The sequence below is a fragment of the Odontomachus brunneus genome, unplaced genomic scaffold (genome assembly GCF_010583005.1).
Source record: "Odontomachus brunneus isolate Ranch 3 - 2012 unplaced genomic scaffold, Obru_v1 Obru_scaffold_005, whole genome shotgun sequence".
Taxonomy (NCBI): Eukaryota; Metazoa; Arthropoda; class Insecta; order Hymenoptera; family Formicidae; genus Odontomachus; species Odontomachus brunneus.
In genome coordinates, this window is record NW_022639455.1 from 1,085,017 (window position 1) to 1,109,643 (window position 24,627).

Here is a 24,627-nt window from a genome sequence, read left to right on the forward strand (position 1 = left end):
GAGGCTGCTCGTAACGCTCGTAACGCTGCGCGACCACGACGCAGTTATAGCTATGCGGCTCTCATCATCGCCCGTGCAATCTCGCGAAAAAGTTGCCATTTCTCGCGCGCATAATTATAAAATTTCACAGTCACCCTCCCCACGGCCTCTGCGCCACCGCTCCCGTTCAGCGCGAACCGTTGCCGCGAGCTTCGTTATCTCCTGGTTCCTAATCGATATCCCCCGGGAATTGAAGAAATCGCCGTCTACTTCAATCACGTAGTGTAGTTGAGTCTCGCCTGCCAAGCGTCCGTCTTATTACTTCGCGAAGTCTTGACGTCTTGATATCCTCAGACAAGCAGTAGGGCTCAGTTACCACGGATCCATCCTCGTCTCACGACGGCGGCTCCCGAAAGCCTCTGCGCCTCGAAGTTCCTTCCACGAAAAAGTACAGAGGCGAAGCCATCGAGAAACGGATACTTCCGCTGACGCGTTTTGCATCTCATGCTAAAATGTATCGCGGAGCGTCGTTTCGATTCTCAGATGTCTACGACACACAGACACAGGGAAGGGGGCTTAATAATTAATTTCCTTTCGCGAGCAAATGCGCGAACGAAATTCGCAGGTGAAATTGGCGCGCGAAAGTGCGCCATGATTTTCAATGGTGGGAACGGGGAGGATCTCCTTTGTTCGCGAGCAACGCGACGTTCGCGACCGCCGTGAGCGACGACTTTTAGCCGAGTCGTTGAAACGCAAAAGGGTTATCTCCTTTCGCGCGTCATTAAGCCTTTGCTTAATCATCTGCGACCGACCGATTCCGCGATAGAGTCGCTAAAATAATTTATTGCCGTTACGCTGCTTATCCCCATTAAGGGTGAAAGATTTAGCCTTCCCCGTTGCATCCCGACATGGCGCGGCGCGCGTCTCGGCTCGGTGTTTCTCGTAGTAGCTTCTTAGCTTTACTCCTGCAGTGACTAACGACGCTGCTGCTATCTTGTATCTCTCTACCTCTCCCTCAAACCCCCTTGCCAACTACCCCATTCTATCCTTCCTCCTTCGGTAGCCTCACCGGGTAATGAAGATTAAGATCCCTCTGCTTTCTTCCAACACATACCGCTATCCGCGCGGATTTCGTTGGAAATTTAACCCATGCTTGGAGCAGATACGCATCGAGCGAGCTAGATCGCGAGCGATTTCTTCGTATTATTCGGTCGTCGCCTCATTCGCCTCGTGATTTCTTCCTTTATTCTCTCTCTGTTTCTTTCTTTCTTTCTCTTTCTTTCTGCGCGCTACTATAGTAGTGTTTTCCTAATTAACGATTTTACGGGACGAAATTGTAGTGGCTTTTCTCTGTAAGTTGCATTAAAAGCCGGATAACTCGTCGTCGTTAAGCAGCAGCTTGTTCACTGGTCTTGACATCGTAGATAATAAATTTCAAATGAGGTAACAGTACCAGTGCCCGGACATGTACCTAGATTAAGTATATGTCTGGGCATTGGTACTGTTGCCTCATTTAAAATTTACTATCTACGATAATAGGACATGTACCTAAACCTGGACATTTTTATTGTTTTGGTCTTGTGTGAAATACGAATATTTAAACTTTTAATATAAAAAAAATATATAAGGGTGAGACAATAACTATTGTCATATCGAATAATTTCGAAGGCAAAAATAAAACTGATCTTTAGATTTTCGAAATTACTCTAATTAGAAAAGAAGAAACTGCTTATGATGGTTATCCTTTTTTTTCTAAAGAGAGTAGCTTTGAAGTTCTTAAAGTCAGATCTTTGATCTATGTTTCAAAGATATTCAAAGTGGCAATATTTATTGATTTATATATATATGTATATCTTTTGTGTCGAAAGTTTAAATATTTTAAATTCGTGTTCACTTTTACCTTAACAAATTACATAAAAAAATAAATAAATTTCCGCTCAATTTATTAACTATTACTTTATATCAGCGCGGATTAAACTGCGCAGTGTGAGCAATAACAGATGCTGATCGCGCCACTGTTGTCCATTACTGGCCGCGCTCAGCGGCGAAGCGCTGCGCGTCTAGTAGTAGAGCTCCGCGGCCAGGTCAGCCGTAATGGAAGGGCTGAAGCGAAAGAGCGGCCGTTGGAGCGTTGAGCGATCGCGTTGAAACTTTCGATCTAACAAATCGGTAATCCCAAAACACACAGACAATACGGCGACGAATAAATCGGCTCAATACGCGCGACAAATATTTGCGCACGCTAACGCACCCACACGTATCTCATAGAACATTCGGCGACGTACATAGAGATATCTCGGGCTCTAGCGAAATCGCCACGTGGTGAAGATGTCTCGCGTAAGAATACGCGCGCCGGCAGCACATTCCTCGTTTACTTACACCCCGCCCTAGTTTCTTCGGCTTTCAATGGCTGTCCCCCTTCAACGCGCCGAGTGGAATTCCGTTACGAAATCGTTTGCCGGAAAGTTTCCTTTTATCCAGCTCTATCTTTCGCATTCTTTTCCTTCTCGCGCGCGCGCCCGCGTGCGCTCACGTTCGTTCCTATTTTTTTTTCTTTCCCGGAGAGAGATCCATTCAAATAATGCGTTACTGGAGTCCCGCATCCGCGTACTCGTTCGCCTAGAGAGCTTTTAGTTCGTCATGCGCGCGTCAGATGCGAGTGACCCGCTTCAGTTGCTTCTTATATAAAGCACGTCTTATACAGTCCGATTAAAGCTTCACAATATCTCACCGGAAGAGGGAAAGAAAGAGCCGGAGAGTGAAAGAGAAGGAGAGAGAGAGAGAGAGAGAGAGAGAGAGAAACGAGAAGCAACCCTCGCGATGGCTCCCAACGGAATTAGCCTTTCCTGCGCGCAACTTTGATTGCGTCGCGCCTGCAATAATCCACGCCGGCCAAAATGTCAGGGGAGGTTTACAGTCGCAGCAGATGATGCCGCAGTAAAGATTCCCGTTTACACCGCCGATCGGGTCTTACAATCGTAAAACTTTAAGTGAAATCGCACCGCTCGTCCCCCGCGTCAGGGGGTCCTGACTTGTCAAGGTCGAACTCGCGAGAGGCTTAATCGCGAGAGAGAAATTTCGCGATTACGACGTACTAACTAATTTATAACGGCGTCCGCGACGACGAGCAATAACCTCGCCCTTAATTTCTTGTTAAATACGATATCCTCAGCCGAGAGGAAGAGAGAGAGAGAGAGAGAGGGGGTGAGATAAGAGTCAGAGGGCGAGAAAGTGTTTGCGAATACTCATTTCGTGAGGGTAAATCTTTAATCTTTGAAGAGAACATGAAACCCAGTCAAGATGACTACGACCACTGTAGGTTGCCGCTGTAATTTAAAGTAAGAGGCCGGCTCGACGATTGTATCGGATAAATAAGAGGCTCGGATAGCGCGTTAACAGTAACGTCAGGCTGACCTCCACACGACCGTAGTGGAAGCCAGTAGCCGGCCAGTAACGTTTCTGACAATTCTAATAGGGGCCGTCGACGGACTAATAATAGTAAAGATCAATACGCGCGCTGGTAGTAGCAACTACGTCTCTTCCTCTCGTCTTGCCCCTCGCATCAGTCGTTGGCCACCGATTGGCACGAGCGTCGTCGTCGTCGGGCTTTCGCAGCGAAGAAACCTTCCGCGGGACTTCGGCCAATAAGAGCAACCGACATTTATGTGTTCGGTACATAACCAGGCTTGCGAAAGAAGCTTCCCAGGCCAAAGGTTGCGCCGTTTATAAAATATTGAGCATATATGCACAACTGTTACACACACAACCTTCGGAGTACATTCACCAGCTTCTCATGGGAAAAAAGAGAGAGAAGAGAGATATCAGTGATGTAAGGGAACAACGATATTAAGTAAAGTTTTAAAAAAGGCAGTTTTTTTTAAATCGCTGGAAAAAAAACAGGAAAAAAACGGTTTATTTGAAAAGTAGATTTTTTGAGAAAAATTGATGTTTTTATTACTTAAAGAAAAAATATTTTAAGAGAAAATGCCTTATTTCACTTGAAAAATGAATTGTGATTTCATTTATTTATGTGTGGATTGTATTTTGTTTCTCTTATATTTAACATATATTATCATAAGTAAAAAGAAACTTTAAAGTGAGAGATTGTAAAATAAAAACATGCAAGAATTAGATTGTTATTAAAGAATCTCAGGTTTTAATAAGTACCTTTACGGTATAAAACAGCCTCTGTAATGATATAATGATTATCATATAATCGATATAAAATTGCAATAATCCAAAAATATACAGGATATTTATACAATTTGCTGTCAGATTCTGTCTGCAAACTCTGTCGACAGAACAACAGATCGTGAACATAGATGACTACGGATTTGTCGACAGGTCATGTTCAACCTGTCGTCAGACTGCTAACTGATTGCTTACTGGGTTCATGTACCTTCAGTTAAATGTACGCATTTATTTTCCTTACGGAAAAGAGCAAATGTAGCATGTTCTAACCAAACACTCATGAATTTTTCTAAGCGAGTTTTTCTACCATTGGAAAAGAAAGTGAAAAAATTGAAAAAACCGGTTTTTCCGTACCTTCAGAATTATAATATTAAGATTCTACAATAATGTTGACATTTTTCCTCTTTCTCTCTATCTCTTTTTTTCCCTGTGACTTGATTTTTTTTATAAAAGTTGTTACTAAAATTTGTGATTTAAACCCTTCATTTACCTGAATTGCGTCGCATGCTTGACAGTTTTTATCGCCTTATTAGATATCGAGTGAGTTTCATTTACTCAAGGCTATAAAATGAACTCTATTCTATTCTAATTTACTGTGTTCTGCCTTGCCCTACTCCATTCTCTTTTCTTCTCGCAAGTGAGCTCGAAATAAAATAAGCACATGTTCGAAGCATTTTCGCGGAAGGCATCCCTTCGAGGGATGAAAGATATTTTTAATTGGAATTCTCGCTCGTTGTGCACGAATGATTGCGTGCTAAAGGCATCGATGGAAAACCGCTTTAATATCGCGCAAATGCGCAATTGTAATCCGACGGATTCGGTCGGTATCGTGAGTGAGAGATAACACCGGCCGATAAATTTCATTATCACTGCGAACCCCCGTTTTATTCGCGCGTTAGCGGTTAGTGCGCGTCGCATTTTCGGATTACTTTCTTCCTGTTTTGTTCGATTCCCGAATTCACGGCGACGCAATAACGCGACGTTCGCGCCACACAATGGCCCATTCTCAAAGGTTCTCGTAAAACCCATGAGGTCGCGTGGACATGAGGCGTGTTATGGGATCTGCCTCCCGCATCTTGGTGGAAAATGTGGTAACAGTTATCTCCCCTTCTCTCTCGGCCGGTTACTCAAACGCGAGGTTCGCTCTCTGCTTCTTCGTTCATTAATAAGCTGACTCGTCCGTCGGTGCTCCGCTCGAAAATTCGCTAATTGCGGCACATTCGTTCCGCGGTGGTCAAGAGTTTCAGTAGATTTTTCGGTGCTCGCTGCATTACCGCCGCATCGGTGAATTTGTTTACTTTGGGGAAACTGCGAGCAAAGTTAATGCACGAGTTTGTTTCTCGCCGCACGGCTCGACTACATTCGGCCGCGTACTGTTTTGCACACAACGATCATTACGACTCGTCAATTGCGCGGAATTTCTCGTGTTCCGTACGCTGTAAAAGAGATCGAAACAACTCGAATCGCGTTCGAGTTGAAATGAGCTCGATATATCAGGATCGTCTACAGTCATTTAACTTAATGCCGCCTGCAAAATTTTCATGTTCTTTTAATCTATTGTTTTTGTAAAACAAGCTCAAAATTTAACTCAATATCATAAGTACACATTTGTCATTTGCGAAACGACTTAAACGCATTTTTCCGATCAAGTTAAAAGCGTATCAAATTATTACGAGCCACTATTTGTGAATTTGATCCGTTATGACAAGCACTGCTGTCAATTTCGATTAACTCGGATAACCAACATGATTAATTTCAGACGCTATTAATTATTGATTTTTCTAACTATTTATTTACCTAAAAAGATATAATATTGTTTTTAGCGGGTATGATCTTATATATATCCTTAAGAGGAAATTCCTCCAAAGCCAAAAGAAAAATATTTTAACACCTAAAAAAAAAGACTCCAATTGCAAGATTTCTTATAATCTCATGTTACAGAAAGCTCTTAGTGAAAGAGTATATTCTTTCTCTATTGAAGTGAACTATTAATAGGAAATCTGCTACATATTATTCTGACTTTTCTCCTTTTGAATCAAGAAAAATGTGTTTATTTGAAGCAGAATGTTCTCTTACTGAAGAAATTTGTATTAAAAGTAAGACTTGTACCATGCATGAAAGACGAAATTTTGTTCCTCTAGCTTGGAGAATATTGTACTTAGAATAGCTTCCTTTTAGTTTAGAGAAATCCTCTTGAGGTCATATAAAGAGGATTTCCGCTAAGGATGAGATTATGTCCTTTTGGCTGAGCGTTGTTGTTTTCTGGTAATATATGCGAACATGGTTATTCACACATCCGGGTAGTATATGCGAATGTGTGTACCGTGTAATTGGATAATAAGTGGGTAATACCCGCGGGCTTTTTGAAAGTAGCCGGTTAGAAATATCCGTGTCATATTAGCAACACAAATAACGGAAGCTGACAACATACGACATCCGACGTCATAATTGTAACGAAAGACTCGAGAAAAATGTAAGTATCTTTACTATATTCTTATCTGTCAGATAAGAGTATAATAAAGGGACAATATTTACGCGTCTTGTACTATCACTTGAGCTCCTGTCAAAACTGATCACTGTACAAGCCCGTAAGAGGTGGTTCGCAATTGTGATCGCGTTTGATACGCTTCCAACTTAATTGGAAAAAAATGCGTTTAAACCGTTTCGCAAACAAGTGTACAACTACGTTGCAATTTCGTTAACTTTTCACCGTTGACTCAACTTTGTAATTCAAATTTCTACATCAGATTGTTGATCCTACTGGATTTTTCTTCAACTTGATTCGATTGCAGTTTGCGCAACAAAATTTGCATAGTCCTGAGACTTGCTTCTTCCACTCGATCTTTTTTTCAGCGTACACGATCGTTACCATCGTAATTTGGAAGAGGAGGAGAGAAAGAGAGAGAGAGAGAGAAAGAGAGAGGGGAAGAGAGAGAGAAAGAGAGAAAAAGAGTGAAAGAGCGAGAGAGACAGAGAGAGGTCGATTATTTCCCGACGTTGTCGATGCGCAAGCAAAGCTGTGCGTAAACTTCACTTTATTTTTTCGTCTCTCGGTCGTGCTTGAACTCGGGAGGAATTTAATTCCTCTTTTTAACGAAAGGAACGCGAAACATTGGGGGGAGGGGGGGTACTTGCACGAGGAGAGCAAAAGCGTTCGGAAATGCGAAGGAAAAAAGAAGAAGGGCGAGGTCGCCGCGCGATGGCGGTGAGCAGAATTGAAAATTCGACAGTGAATGACGCAAGCGGGTTTTTCATTGCAGCCGACTGCGTAAGATGCATGGATGCTCCGTCCTCGGAAATTCCTGCACCCTGGTGACAGGATGAATAGCGTTAATAAGAAATGTGCTCTCCCATTATGTAGTGTGCACACGGCGAGCAAATATAGACGTATTCAACGTCCTCCTACACAGCTGCACACCCACACGTATATAGCAAGCAGCTGCACACTTTCGCAGGAAATGCCCTTTTCTATCTGTTCTACCATATTGCCAGTTTGGACTAACGTCTCGCGTATTCTCAGAAATGACATTTGCAAGCCGCCGTAACGCCACTTCCGTTGTTAATATAATAGGAATAGAAATTGTTTCCGTGTGCTTCGTCACAAGCGAAGCGCAGAAAAGGTATGATGGCGTGTACACAAGAAAGAGAGAGAAAACAAATATCTAAAAAATAAATATTTACCCGTTGACATATTTACTTGTATTAATATGAAATATTTTTCAGTGGAGAGAATTTATATTTTCCTAAAGTATTTTCTTCTTTAGATTTTCATGAAACCAATTGTTTATTCTGCGCAAGTAAAAATTAGATTAAATTTAAATAAATATGTTTTATGCTAATAACATATTTGTTTAAATCTAAATTGTATTTTATCCCCAAATATAAATACTTTAAATCTAAAGATTCAAGTCTTGTGCTATTACTGGTAATATATTTATTTAAATCTAATTTCTTTTATTGAAGTAGAATAAACAGATGCTTTTACGAAAAGTTCAAGTTCTTTTTTGTGTAATATATATTTTTTTAGTAATATTTTATATTGGTGTAAATAAACTATGGTATTTATTCTCCCGCGCGAATAAATATTTTGTTCGCGTATTTTTCCTACGCGAACAAATTGCCAAAATTTCGCTTGCAAATTGAAGCATTTGCCCTTTGAAATTGAAGCCTTTTTGCCCTTTTATCGCTTACACGGTTGCGATTACACGTTAAATTCCTCCGGAGGATAGGTCAAAGGTGACGCATCGCGTAATTTCACTCGATTGCGAAAAAATTCGGTGAATGCGTCGCGCGCCAATTTGGGACGAGGCGAGTTTCCTCTTATCAGCTGCCTCGCCCTGCTTCCCCCAGGGTAAGTAAATCGGGGGTTAAAGAATTTTAAGCCGTTCAAAGGTTATCGTGTCGTATTCACTTTAGCCGTGTCCGGCAAGCGAGGGGGTTAATGTGTATCCTCGGATCGCCCCGGCGATGGGAGGGAAAATCAAGCAACTTGATGGGATCGCCCGACGTCTCGACAACAACAGCAACAACGACGTCGACAACCGATCCGGATGGATCGTCCGCGGCGGATCGATCGCCGCGACTGACGGGAGACGGCTTCTACATGACTTCTTATTTACGGGATGACGCGACGTAATTTGATCGAGTATCGAGCGCGCGAGTACTTATACATGTCGAATTAGCTGCCGATGTCAAGCCTGATGAATCGAGTGTCGTAATTAAGCTCTCAATCTTTCCGGATCTCGGCGGGACCTCGTCGCGGAATATGCGCGAGCGCGCGACAGCAGCTCGAGATCCGCGAGTCGCTCTCCCTCGTTACATTAAATCGCACAATCAAGATCCCCACGAGAGCGGGACGCAGATAGACTTCCCGTGTAATGCGCGTCGCCGATCGTAATCCCCAGCATCCATCAAATTGTAATTCCCGTCGCCGACCGTTTCGGCCAGCTGCGCGAGGAAGCCGGAACGGCGGCCGAGTCGAAAATTCCGTCTGTCGCTTTCATTAAACAAATCAGAGCGACGGATCGAGAGATCGCATCGGACTGCATCTGTCCAGGCTGTCGCTACTCTAACGAGCCAAACGCCTCTCTCTAAGACCAGAAGCTCACACACACGTAACCCTTCTCTACACGCCCTCCACATCTCTCTCTCTCTCTCTCTCTCTCTCTCTCTAGCGCTCGGTCTCGCTCTCTAAGACGAGAGATACTCGAGCAGGCTTCCACTCCAATCCTCAACGATGCGGAGCTTCAGGCGTCGTGCGAAATTACACGGCGTTCCTTTGAACCCCACCAAAGGATGAGAATCTCGCGCCCATCCCGGGGTGTAAGCAGCGCTTTCTACCCTTTCGTATGGATCGCGCGACGACTAAATTTCACCGGACTCGCCGGAGATCGAATTTCATTCGCGGTTTTCCACGGTCCCCGTCCGGTCGCTTACAATGGCCTCGAAGGCGTCTCGATTTAATAGCGGGGTTGCCTTCGCGTTTCAAAGCTGAGATGGGAATTATAATGCTTTGAGAGGGAGAGAGAACCCTTGCGCGGCGCCGAGTGAGTTAAAGGAATGATCACGGGCTGGTGTTGTTGGGATAAACACGATAGTGTTGAAATAAACCCGTTCGCGAAACAATTTAATTGAGAAGAGACGATGATTAGCATAGAGGGCGAGAGGGATTTTCATACGCGGAAAACAACCCTCACAAAGCACGTTACGTCACGTCACGTTTACGTTACGCCACGGGAGCGGAAAAACAACGCGTGCATGAGCAGCAACGCTGTCCCGCTCATTGTTGGGGGATAAATTGTCGCGTGTTGTTGGAAAATCACGGAGGTCGGCGGGGGTCAGGGAGCAGAGGCGCCGAGACGTCTCGACGCCGTTTCACTGGCGTCGTCTTCAGGCTCCAGCACTCTCTTCCACCCCTCGTTCGTTCCCCATTCTCTCGTCTACCCTGTATATTTCTCTATTGATCCCTTCTTTCATCGCCCGGCCGATTCACTTCCTTCGGCCATTACCGCGACTTGCACTGTATGATGCTCAGGTTGATTGCACATTGTGCCTGTGTGTTTGTGCGATGTCTTCGTTATGAAATTATAAAATTATACACGCGCGCTCGCGATTCAATTGTCGCGACGCGACGCGCTGTTTTATTAACTGTCAAATTTTCTGTATGGAATAACTACGGCGAGGCGGTAAAGTGGTCACGTTCGGCTGCCTCCGGCCGTTTTGACATACATGACGTGTGTGCGTATAGCGTAAGATTAAAATACTTTCATCGTCCGCGCATCAAGGCCGACGTCGTCCCTCGGGAAACATATTTCATTTCTGCGCTGAAGCACGAAGACAAGGAGAGATGGCGAGACGACACGACGTATACGATGAAGAAAGTTGTTACATTTTTCGTTACCCGCCACGTTCCTTCGATGATTTCAATGAAGGGCATTCGTGCATGTATTTAGAATTTGACAGGCGCTCTTCATCAAAATGCAAACTAAATAATCGAGCGGAAAAGGCCATATGAGATTCTCTCTGCCAAGTTCCCAAGAGAATCGATGATAAACGGTAATTAAGGTAAGAGAGTCATAAAACGTTGTAACACGTACACACAGGCGCACATTCATGCAGAGGCTGCAAGGGACATAATTTTTTACACGATAATAAAAGGCGGCTATAACCAGATCTATAATTCCGCGGATATATGATACGGAATAAAGTTTTATCACTTCGTAAAGATCTCGTAAGAGATTGTCGTTTGAGAAAGTTGAGTCAATCGCGCGGGGATATTGAATAGCGTGGAAATTTTCGTGGAAAATATTGTACTGGACACTTCAGAAGAATATACTTCAGAAGAATAGACAAATTTGCTTCGAAAAGATGTTGTAACACTTATATGATGAAAAAGTTACTTATGTAGTAATTTACGGTACTTATTGGTAACTCAATTACTTATATGGATAATGCTTAAAAAATATGTCCACGTTTATTTGAGGAGAATTTGCTTCAAAAATATGTTGACACTTATTTGAAAAATAAGTTACTTATGACAACTTACTTACATAATTTATGGTAACCAAGTTATTTATTTTATGGAGAATTTGCTTCATGAAATATTAATATTTACAATCATGTAGATATTAACATTTTTTTAAAGCAGCCTGTATATAAATTCAAAGGGCAAATGTGTGAAGTATATAGGAGACGAAAAGGAGGTAGAGGAAGTTCTAGACAAGTGTCGTGCAAAAAGGAAATAAATACACGAGAGTATCATACACGAAGCGTTTATCCGTGTTTCGTGAAATTTGTTTCGAGAGAACGACAGTCTGGAGAAATAAAAAGTTCGAGAGCTGCGATTTCCCGAAAGTGCAGTGATATCATCGAATTTCCGTGAAAAATCAAACACGGGCGGGCGAGCGCGCACGGGACTTCGGCGGTTGGCTTCGCCGTTCCTCTCATATCGTTTCCCGTCGCGGAAAAATTTGAAGTAATAGCTCCAATTTTCGTTTTTCAGGTTCCTGTGACTCTTGATAGCGGTGCGATAACCACAGAGCACCAAGATGGCTGCATTCGTGGCGAAGCAGATGGTGGGGAATAAGCTCAATGCGGTTAAAGGTGAGTACTTGTAAAAGATTCTCTTCCTTCCTCCTTCCTTCCCCTGTCCCTTGCCGCCCCCGTAATTTTATAATAAGAGCGGCTCATCGATTAGTTATTTTCGTGCCGTTCGATTTCAATAGCCGCGACGTGCGTTACGGTCTCGTCGCCTAAATAATTCCACGGTGACATCTTTGATCTCCGTTGTTGTTCTGAGAGAAACGGTTTTACGGAGACAGTTGCTAATATCCGTCAAATCAACCAACATCACCGCGATCAGCAGTCCCGCGATAAAGTTCAATCGCGACGGCAAAATGAACGCTCTAAAGACTTCACGGAATTCCTCTCTATCTCAGATATTCGCGCCAATTTCAGCGAGACGTGACCCGTTGCAAATTTGCTCGCGGCCACCTCGGTCGCTCGATCATTTCGGCATAAGGCACACTCCGTCGAATTTCGCGCGTCGAGGAAAATATATAGTCTCGAACAATAATATTGCTGCACGCGGAACGTAGAAACTTTTTTGTCTTCTCCGAATTTTTTTTGTTTCTTTTTTTCTTTTTTTCTTTCTTTCTTCAACTATATCAATTTTCAACTAAACCACCTTTTATGCACGGATGTTATTCGAAGTTATTACGCTCCCAGGCGAATTACTTCCGAGCCGAATTCTTCGACGAGAGTGCGTTATTATTAAGGAGATGCCGCACTTTTGTAAACTTTAACTTTAACGACGAAATACTAGTTTTTTCTGCAAAATTTCTGTTGTGTAAACGCTTTCATGTGATGAAAATATGTGCAGAAATAAACTGTCCAATATATAACGAAAATGATAAAACATTTCAAAATTGGCATGTAAAGCTATCAGTCAGCGTAAATATTTGCTCGATACACAAGTTCTGCAGCTTGCACATATCGAACGTGTGTTTACTCCGCTCAGGAAATTTTCTAAGAATATTGCTGTACCTTTACAACTGAATTTAGGAGTTTAAGAGTATACGAGAGCTTTGCAGAAAACTTTCTATATATACATGGTTATGTTTCCTGCTAAATAAACAAAGTATATTTCTATGAGATCTATGTCTTTACTGTAAAAAGTTTTCTGTTAAATTTAACACATTTATCACATGCTCCAATTTATCCACTTTTTTATCTTAATTTAACACAAGATGAATGTGAAAACAAATAATATATCGAAAATTGATACAAAAATGTAACATTTGAGTACTATTGTGTCACTTTTAGAAATTGCGAACAAGAAGTCAACGCAGAATAGTCAGAATAACGCAATAACAATATGTTAAAGTAATATATGAGTATGTTACAGATATAACACAAAAAATCCTGTTCAAATACAATTTCGACTTCAATACAAATATAAAAGGTTTTTTGATGGATATGCATAATACTGAAAAGCGGGATAACGTTCCAAAAAATCACAATCGCAAAAACTGAGTACCAGTGTAAAATGACCCGAAATACAATTTTCCTGAAATATTGAAAGCACGTCATTTTTCTGAAAAGTCAATCTCTGAAACAGAGACAATCTCCCGAAATGTTGAGAGGCATAAAGTTGTCAATAACTTGTCACACAACTTTGTAGGGCAACTTCATGTTTTTGATATTTCGAAAGATTGCCTCTGTATTCACGGCGTTATGGATGCCTGAACATTTACTAGATCGAGGTTTATATAATTTTGAGCCTTACACATAATACTCGAGATTGAAAATCGCATAAGTAACGCTGATTATAATGATAGGGTTATAATAACATTAATTATAACGATTTCAATCTCATTCGTACACGCATAAAGCCAAAAATCCTGCAACTCTCAATCGAGGAAATGTTCAGGCATCCATGACGTGTACTACCTTTTCGGAATTGTGACTTTTCGGGGCGTTGTCCCACTTCTCAAATTTCGGGATTATTATTCTGGGCACGTCCGCCTCTCTTTTACCGTCTACGAGGAATACAAAAAGAAAAATGCGATCGTTCTACTGACGATTGTCTCTACGTGATCGACACTTTTGTAGTTCGTCGTCTACTTTGGCCCTTTCCTTCAAAAAGAGACCGTTTCGATGACCGAACAAAAACCCCAAGATTCGAAGAAGTGCAAACGCGTTCGCACATCGTATCTGGCGTCGTGTATCGGCACGTTTTGTCTATGTAATTATCGTAAAACCGGCTGGATCAGCGCGATGCCCCGCTGGCGGCGGGCTCGTAGCTATTACAACCGCGAGCATCTGCAGTAAAATTGCACTATCTTCGCATATGCGCACAGACGCGCCGGGGATGGAGCTCCGTTCGTGTTTATCGTCGTGCCACAGATCCCCCCGTTGCGTTTCAGAAATTCTCCATATGGGTAATTTCCCGCTGCAAAGCGCCCGAAGCGCCCTGCTCCCTTTCAACGAATGCATTATTTAGCGCAGCGCTTGCCAAAATGCGAGGCGCATTCCCGCGAGATACAAAGTACAAAGAGAGCGCGGTGATAAGGGATATGCCAACTTTTGGCCGCGCGGAATCTGATGCGCGATCAAGAGCTGTTTGATAACCGTGTGACATCCATGTCGGATGTCGTACGCATGAAGATTCAAAGGATAAGCGTTTATCTCGCGGCTGAAAATTTTCAAACACGTCCGACGCAACGCAGCCCGCTATCATGACACTGCGATCTCTGTCGCTTCCCAACTATTAAAATCCCTCAAGTAAGAGTCTGGACATCGCCGACTTCTTTCTAATTGACCTAGTTCTTTATTTCATCGAAAATGGCGGAATAGAGGGTCACGAATTAAAAGTCTTTATCTGGAACAAATCTTTGTTCGAAAAAGAAATTCACAGTATTTTCTTAATAAAATAAACATATTTTTAGGGAAACAACAGTTATTTATATTATACACTATCCTCTTGTCCACAATCTTGCTTTAATTCTTAAGAAATTGACCAACCACAGTTGATTATTTTTAAAATAATCGACTGTGGTTGGTCAATTTATTACGGCTTAAAGATTAAAGCAAGGTTGTGGACAAGGGGTAAGAGAAGTTTTGAGCGGAGGTTGTCTACTAAAGCTATCTACTAAGATTATACACTAAGGAAAGTTTCTTGTGGAGAGATATTGAATATAGACATCCTTCATATATAAAGTTTCTAGTGAAAAACCTGACGCCGTTTTCGAGCAAGAAGTCGCCGATGTCCAGACTCTTAAGGGACTCTACCAGCTATAAGCAATGCGCGTCCTTTGCCGCTTTCTACCCGCCGGTTAGTCGCAACGGAAATAAAACGAAGTAAAACACCCGGGTTACTCGAGATCGGCAATTGCCGGTCGCTTCTCCCTCTTGGCCTGGTATGGAAATCGACATTTCCAAATTCCGACCGCAATCGCGGTCGTAAGTTGGGTGAGAACGACGGGGAGAGACGTACTCGCGATGCGTCGCAAGCCGCGCTTCTGGCATGTCGGCGGCTTGAACGATGGCCGGCAATAAAACTTCTGTCATTAAGCGAAAGTTTCAGCTTTCGTGTGCGGCCAAGCGGGGAAGCGTATCGCGGGGAATCCATAATGGCAAAGGCGGGAAATGGGGACCTTCCTCAAACCGTCAACTCGACTTCTGCTTCAAATCTTTCCTTTATCCGAACAGGACGCATAGAGAAAGAGTGAATAGGGTGGCGTAGGGAGGTGGCCGGAGTAGAAGAGAGAAAGAAGTGAAATATAACGAGAGGCGGAGATCGGTAAACAATATGAATTTCGTTACGAGAGACATCGAAATTTTCGAGCGTAAATATTGGCGAGTACATATAGGATGTTTGTTTAAAGATAAGCAATCACCTAGCGATGTGTAAATCAGGTGAAAATGAGCTCGTAAAATTTTTATTATTATTATCTATATTTAGTGTCTATGTTTAAAATTTTTATTATAATTATTTATGTTAACGCACCCTCCCCTGCACTCTTGTTCCTCCGTTCGTTGATGAGATATTTTCCTCCGAAATTAGGATCCGAAAAGCAATTTCTAAAAATAACTCTTATTCTTCTCAGCAGATTTTCGTCATCTTTGCGTCATTTTTATATTAAGTGAAGGTTATTAAAATAATTTGATACATTTTTTGATATCCTGTCAGGGAAACTGGAAAGAAAACACCCCAAGTTTCTTAACTTCCAAGTTTTAAAAGTAGAATTTTCTAATTTCAAAATAACTCTTTAGATTCATTAAATTTTTTTCTGAAAAAAAATTACTTGATTTCGAAGAAGCAAATCTTTTTCGAGAAAAGTGCGTTTGAACGGTGAAAAATGATATTAAAAGGTTCATCGCGCTATTCTACGTTTAGTAGAAAATTTTATAAAAATAATATAAGGATTATCAAAATCTGCTAAGCGATATAAAAGTTACGTTTAAAAAATGCTTTTTGGATTCTAATCTTGGACACGAAAAAGTCAGCAGGGGTGCGTTGTAGGGAAAAATTTGATATGAACCTAGGGAGTTATTTTCATTTGGTGTACATGCCTCTAGAAGATTGCCTATTTTTGCTGAAGCATCCTGTATATGTATGTGTGTATATATATTATACGTATATAGAATAAGGGTCGAGATAAACGGAGGGTAACAATTCAGGCAAAATCGCAAACAAACCTGATAGAGATTAAAGAGGGGAGGGTGGCGACGCGTGAGGTGAGGGGAGGGCAGCCCGGCGATCCGGAGTTCAATTGCAGCAGCCGTTCAATAAGAGTCCACGACTCGGTTTTGCAAACCGAGCCGCATTTAGAAGTTTGGGTCACGAATTACGGCTTCCCTCGTCGTCCACTAACGCGCGAGGCTTCGGCCGGCTTTTTCGTTGCCCACGAGGTTAATTGAAATCCTACTAATCAATCGACCGCGACCTATGCTACGTAAACCCGACTACGGCGAGTCGATGAAGCACGACGAAAGAACGAACGGGGAAGGGAATAGGAATGAATCCCCGGGAGCTTTCCTCTCTCTCCCCCCCCCTTTTCCCCTCTTTTCCTCTTTTTTTCACGGAATTTCAGTGCGGGATCGAGCTTTTCGAAATTTGCCGTTCTCGCGTGAAACTGTCGCCGCCGATTGGCGCGGATGCGAATTCCGCTCGAATTGCACAGCGCGACTTGACGATTTTCAACGTTTAAGCCGGTTCCATCCCGGGGATAATATGGCGTGTATATATTGCGGACATTAGCAGAGGCGCCATACTTAAATCAACGATGGTGTTTATTACGCGGGCATTACCAGTGCAGCCAATAAACCGGATTGTTCGGCGATATCGCTGCGTGACAGACAATCGGCCCGATTAATTATGCGCTTCGTGATTTATTCGAGGGGGATCACCAGGTATTTCGACGAATCGACGTGACGGCGCGCGGCTGTCTGTCTCGCTGCTATCGACAGGATGCCTCGCGCTCTGCTTTCGAAAACAATGCAGCACGCGGTGCTTAATGACGCGCCTGTGAAACAGAGAGAACGTATGAAAGATAAAAAATAAAAAAGAAAAACGAAGCGCATCCGCGCGCGTGTGTTCTGCGCCCGCGTTTGTCGCACGCAAGTCGCAATTGAAACGTTCCCGTCGCAATTTCCGCTCTCTCTCTCTCTCTCTCTCTCTCTCTCTCTCCCTCTCTCTCGTACGCGTTATACAGATTGTAATTTATGCCCCGAACGCAATTACGCAGTTACCTGAGATAATTAAAGTAATGATGTCACACACATACATATATACACACGCGTACACATTGACGCGCGCAGGACGCCTTAATTGCGGAACTTTCGCTCCTAACGCGTTAACGATTTCCTCGCGCGCGATATACTTGTTGCAATGCCGATACAATTACTCCCGGGAGCCTCGCATCGATTGTATCGAACTGCTTCGAGATAAGAGCGTTCGTCGAATTATACGCAATGCGGAATTCGCGATGGACCGTTTCCGGCCGGCCCGTTCGTTCCGATAAACGAATATTCGTTAGACCGTTTCCGCACGCGGCTTTAACGCGTTACGAGACTAATTCTTGATACGCGAGATCACGCGTCTGTCTATCTGTATCTCTCTATCTCTCTTTCCTTCTGCTCCTCACCCTTCCCTCTTTCTCCCCTTCGTTTCACTCTTCTCTGTTCCTATATTTAATAGAATTTTAATTTAAGCTTTAATTACGAAGGTATTTGATGGATGCTGAAGAGAGAGAGAGAGAGAGAGAGAGAGAGAGAGAGAGAGAGAGAGAGAGAGAGAGAGAGAGAGAGAGAGAGAGAGGGAGAGAGAGAGAGAGCGAGAGAGAGAGAGGGAGAGTGCAGTTAATGTTAATGATAAGTATATGTAATGTTAATTAATTTTTCCTTTAATATTAACGTGCACGCATGCACATCGGGAGAGAGGTAGATAAGGGGGACAGAGAGGAAGAGAGTACATGAAAATTTTAAGTAACGCAGAAATAATACGAGTCAATTTAGTAATTAAATATTTGACGTTCCCGCATTCCTCACTGCACTATACGTGGAATATTATCGATAAAATGCAAAGAGCACACTGCCATCGATTAAATGAATAACCAGTTAGAGGGATTCGTTAATTTAATTCGGTAATTTAATTGGATTTTATTAAATCGAAGTATTGCTCGCGCACGCAATGCGTGCATCAACGCTTCGAACAGACTTTCGGAAATTTTATTTCTATCGATATGCCGTCGATATCGCGAGTATGTTTTTTACTCCTTTTTTGTGTGTTTTTTGTATTATTATAATAACAACGAGGGAGTTCCTTAAGCGGCGGGATTATCGGCGAATTGTCGCTGTTCATCGCGTGCGTACTACCGTCGCACGCCTTCATTTCGGTTTACCCGCCGCTGTCCGTAATATTCGACTAACGATTTGTCATGCGATTGGGAAACGAAAACGAGAAACGTATGGCGGCGCAATCTGTCGGAGAAACGGGCAAAAAACGGCTCTCGCCCGATATATTTCGTGCTTGCGTTTTTGCGGCTGGACGTGCCGATCGATCGTTCCAGTTTCGGCTCGTTAAAAACCGCGCAAGAGATTTTACAAGAAATAACTCCCGTTACGCCCAGTGAAGGGATGGAAAATAGAAAGCCTTGACACACCCGCGACGCGAGATCCTTTAATTAGTGGATGCTTATAAAACTGAGAACCCGCGATATACTTTGGTCGCTGGAAAGAGCCGCCGCCCGTCCTATTACTCGTTCCCGGCCGGTATTATCTGATACTGCTAGTTAAAACTACTCGGCGTTGCCAATTTTAACACAAAGTGTCGGGTGAATGAAATCAGGAAGAGAGAGTGTCCGGCCTATATTTTCCGCGGAGTCCTAGAGAGTAAATATGCAAAATTTGGTTCGGTCAAAGGGCTCAAAAGTGTACACGGAAAAAGTGTACACACACAGACAGGAATTCCATTTTATACATACAGACGTATAGACGAAGCAACACAAAATGTGTGTCGGATTAGATGACTTATCCGACAACGATAAAAATGTAAAGCGGCAACCGTGAAACACGCCGATAGAATTTTCCGTGTTGCGGGCGTAACTTTTTATCAAATGCGCATTACGCGATGGGGAAGTTTCCCTCGTTCGAGTCGCGAGGCGCTTTTTCCGCGCGGGCATTAAAAGCATTGAAATTTTTGCAGCCGCGACCGAGTTACCGTGTATTCCTACGTGTCGATTTATAGCGAGTCCGCGTTACACATAGCCGCGTATAACGATATTTAATTAAATCCCGTCTGCTGTGGGCGGAAACTTCTGTCGATAGTTGAAAACAGTTGAGCGCAAACCGCTCTTACCGCGGCCATCGGACGGTACGCGGCGCGGATGATCGCGCGGGCCTCGCAGCGCGAAACTATTATTTAGAGAGCGCCAATCGGAACGAATACCGATAACACGCGAATCGCTTTTCGACTTTTGCGCAACCAGAAAGCACACGTCGCTCGGAGGAAAGCGTGGAATGACGCACGCAGCAGCAGCAGCATCCTCTGAGAGAGAAAAGAGGGAGAGACGTCGCTTCTCGAGGTCAACACGTCGCGGAAGAAAGAATATTTAAGCAGAAACTTTGTCAACTTAGCGAATATTTACAGTATTGTAATAATAATACGTAATACGCAGACAAGAAGTATTCCCTCTATGCTACAGTAGCCTCCAGTCTCAGAGAGTGACTTATGATTACTCCAGTTATACCTGACAAAAGTTTGACATTACAGCAGATTTATGCATGCAGCACAAAGACAAGTCTTTGCCGAGACCAATGAAAACATAGTTTGGGATATTTGACAAAATGTATTTGGTGAGATATACAGATGATTTCTCGGCTCTGTTACATCTCAAAGACCCCAAGAAATATAATCTCATTCTTGGCGGAATCCTCTGTATAGCCTCGAGAGAATTTCTTTAAAACCAAGAGGAAGATATTTGAAGCACAATGCTCTTAAATTTGGAGGAATTTCGTCTTTTATCTACAGCACAAGTCTTGTTTTTAACCCCTACGGTTCGCACAGTCTTCTGAACGACTTTCACGGTCTTTGAACTAAAACATTTTGATATATATCAAAAAGGTAGACTGGTATACATATATCATATATAGATTGGTAAAAGAGATATGAGACCTCTATCGCGCCACTATAGCGATTTCTCAGATTGCACGATAGTTTTTCATTTAAATTGACATTTCTTCTTACAAAATTATACAAAAATCCCTTTTTTGCATTCAAAGTCATGAAAGAACATTAATTTATTTATTTTTTACAAAAAATTATGCGAAAATATACAATGTAGTGATAAAGAAAAGTCAAAATATAAAACAAAATATCTCAATTATTATTTGCATAAATTTTAATGTCTGGTATTGGTAAAACATTAAAGAGAGAAAGAGAGAAGAGATTGGTGTGACATAAATATATCTAGTATGTAGGTTTTTACTTTTTCTTCCAGTTTTTTATTTGGAAAATATTTTAAATTTTTATATATTTTTTTCTATATAGTTTCTTTTCACTAATTTGTGTGAAAAAATTGAATAATAATAATGATAACAATAATAAGACTTGTATTTCACGAAATTATTACCGCGCCTCTATAGTGACTTCCCGGATTGTAAGAGTTGGTAAAAATTTCCTCTGATAAGACAGGAAGATTCTCAAATAAATATATTCTTCTTAATTCGAAAGATAAAAAAGTAGAATAATATTTTCGATTAATAATCTTCTTCATTGGAAGAGGAGTACTTTTTTGATAAAAATTTTCGCCTTATAAAATTACAGTAAATAGCACCTTGCAGTTAGGGTTCTTTATCTTTTGTTAGAATATTTTCCTTTTGGTCTTAAAAGAATTCTTTTGAGAGCTCATATATAAAAGAATTTTAAAGATGAGATTATATTCTTTTAGGTTCTGGAAATTTGATACAACGGACTTCAATATAGTTAATAATCAGTTGCTCCATCAACACAAATCCAGCTGAAGTAATCTCTTTAGGCTAATTCTTTCAATACTGAGAAAATTATTTTTGTATTTCGATCTGAAATATACGATTTGAGGTTGGCATTATCATGTTTTTTATTCGTGTTAAGCACATGTATTATTGAGAAAGTAAAATACGCGCTGAGAAAAAAATACTTAAAAATTTATTTGCGGAATATAAAGTTTATTTTTTGCGAAATAGGATTTATTCTCGTGAAATAACGTTTATTTCGGTAAATAAACTTTATATCCCACAAATAAATATTCAAGTATTGTTCTCTCAATGTACATAGCGGTAATGAAATTTTCTGGTTGCAATCGCCAAATATTTGGTCGATCCCATTTAAGCCGAATTATGGAGCGGCGTACCAAACTTTCGTTTCGACAACAAAATCCTTCTTTTTAGTATGCGTTAGGGCTTCGTTATTAAAATCTTCTGCGAATCTACGTCTCTGAGCTACCGCCGCCACTCTGTGCCCGTCGAGACAATATGTCGTTTATATGAATAATTTAGAAGAAACGATTTTATGACTTCCGACGATCCCAAGTGAAACATATGTAAGGAGGTCTCGAGCCGCCCTTATGGAACGGCCCATCGCGATGACCTGGAACGGGGCAATTTATTAGGATCTTCTATGGCGGCGGAATTCAGAGAAGCACACCCCGTATATTGAGACTCTTTGTCTGAATAATCTAAAAAGGACAGTACTATCTCTCTCTCAGCGATTCTGCCGAATGAAGGACATAACGGACGGACCCGGTTCCCGCCGTTTGCGAAATGGACCATAATGATGACGTATTGGCATTTAAAGCCGGGCAGATTCCGCGACCGCGTTTGTAAATGTCAACGTCGACCACACGACTCCGCGCTCTCGTTCCTTCACCTTCAATTCGAGCTGCAAATTCAACCGCGAGATTCCAATTTCAGGCGTCAGTTCTCAAAGCGGAACGAATTGCACGTTCGTGCAACGTCCGCGGATGTTATTCCCGACTTTGAGCGATCGTGTGCGCTAATTCTGTCTTTCGCTCGTTCGTTCATTCGCTCGCTCGCGCTGAGAACTGCGAGAAAAAAGGAAGAGAGAAAAGGAGAAACAAAGGTGGATGAACGCTAAATCTAGCAAATGACGCGACGACGCGATCGGACACGACGGACTTGAGAGCCGGACTGTCGGTAAACGAAAATATTGAACGACAGCGGCCCCGCCACCACCGTCGCGACCACCATTATGCTAATTACAGTGGGTGCAATCACTCCGTATGATAGCTAGACGGCGAATCGATCGATATCGTTACGGCCTGGCCGGTAGCAGGTAGTATTAATTAATTGAACGCCGCTAATTCGGCCGGATCATTTGCATGGCGATATAATTGCAGGCGCGAAGGCAATAAAATACGGAATTCAGGTGATGTGTACTCGTTACAAAGCCGATATTTATGGCCGGCCTCGACGCCGCCCGCGGGCACGTACGTCCTCTGCACATCTCTCTCGTCGTGTTTTGCGCGCGCGCCACGTTTAGAATATCATATTTACGCGCACCCCATTATATCTGCATGGCGCTGTAACAGTCTCCTAAATTCGCGCGGTCAGTTCCCGACTAGTTGCAGACGGAAAATTCGCGGGACCCGCTGGCGTTTCGTGTTTCCCGCGAATCATGTCGATCTCGTGGACGCGCTCAACTGGCTCTCGTGTTAAAAATTTGCGGTTTGGTAAAGTGGAACGTCTTGAAATATCGATTTTCGTTCGGCGGCCCGAGTTGTAAGCGCTGATAAAGAAGCGCGAAGAGTCTCTCAGAACGATATAGTCGCAAGAGTGAGAGAGAGACACGAAAATAAGAATAGCGACAGTTCGAGAGTGAAATTAAAGTTCCCGCGGGAGAAGGAGGGAGAGAATTTTAAGTTTCTTTTTTCTGGAACAGGAAAAATAACAAGATGATTCTTATCGAGTAAATACATTCGCAGCGCGACGAGGGGATAAGATTTTCGTACACGTGAACGGTGTTCAAAGGGCCGTGGACTTAATCGATGCATAAACCGCTTTAGGCCGCAACCGCATACCGCACTGGTTTACTTGACAAGTCAACCGGAAGTTCCTTTTGACCCCGATGGGTCAGCGAGCCGAACGGGGGGCCCACCTGCATGCGCGATCCGAATTTTGCAGCTCGAGTGCCGCCCTAATCGCGCGACTAATGAATCCATTGTCTTCTAAATCATGCGGCTAATCCGTTACATTTTAATTTACATTTCGCCGCGCTACGGCGCGGCGATTCAGAAATTATACCGCTGATAATCCGGTAAAAGGGTGGTGCGCGTGCACGGCAAGGTTGCCTCATCTTTTATCGATTGTGGCTTTTTAACGTATCTCTCAACGGCTTTTAGCGGCGACGTAGCGGCGCCCGCTAACGAGACTGTAATCGTTAAATCTCTCGCTTATCTAAGCGACTCAGCGCGACGGTACATGAAGTATCGGAATTTCGCGAGAAGAATCCGTGTGTCGAAGAGGGAAAGATCGGGTGGAAAAATTCGAATCGAATCGGACGAACTCAATTTCGAAGTTCTTTCAATCAAATCGCAGTGTTCCTTCAGTCAGATACGAGCGGAAAATTTCGTTCAGCTTATAACTATACGATTACTCTGTTACAATTGTATTACAACACTCTGCAACTAGCTTCAAAATGTCGGATCAGTCTTTCGCAAGTTGGAAAAGAATATCTGTATTGCATACATATTACAACTACGTCCTAGTTCCATTAATTCACTACTAGGTAGAATAAATCCTAGACGAAATTTTGTAATTTTTTGTAAAATCTACACCGAGAAAATATAATGAAAATTGCAACCAAATTTTTTTTGTAATCTTGAACCGTATAGTATTATGACCGAAATCTATATGTATAAAATAGAATGCTTATTGAAGCGAAAGCTATGATTTCAATATAATTTTCGCTACGATCTTTTCTCCGTGTATACGTCGAACTGTTGATTTCTGACTCGAGACCTGGCTCCTTCGAGCCGATCTTTTCCAACGTCGGAATTCACGAATCGATACGTCGTTCATGTCACGTTCGGAGGCGCAATTCTCGAATAATTAATCGTCCTTGGCCGCATCGCGATATTAAGATATCCCGCGACCGCGGGACCATTATCGTCGTCGATTCCACGACGTCGCATTTCTCACACTTCGGCATTACAGGCGCGCAATTTTCAGCCCTAAACGAAGAAGCCTCCGTCCTGCCTCCCTCCCGCCTGTCCGACACCGCACCTCTCTCAGCGCATGCCATTCTTAGCCTTTCCTGGCCATTTTCCCTCCCTGCCTCTCTTATCCGCGTTCGCGCGCGTTATATTAAGGATTCCACAAGGATAGCAGTTGTGGATGACGATGGATCTCTCTCTCTCTCTCTCTCTCTCTCTCTCTCTCTCTCTCTCTCTCTCTCTC

The 24,627-nt window shown here is 42.7% G+C and overlaps 1 protein-coding gene across 1 annotated transcript in view; it reads left to right on the plus strand.

Moving 5' to 3' along the window:
• LOC116850621 (complexin) overlaps positions 1–24,627 on the plus strand; it is a 154,848-nt gene that overhangs the window by 26,323 nt on the left and 103,898 nt on the right. Inside the window, exon 2 of the mRNA XM_032829127.1 lies at positions 11,672–11,772. Coding sequence (XP_032685018.1) covers positions 11,718–11,772 — 55 coding nt within the window. The 5' untranslated portion in view covers positions 11,672–11,717. The remainder of the gene's footprint in view (positions 1–11,671; positions 11,773–24,627) is intronic.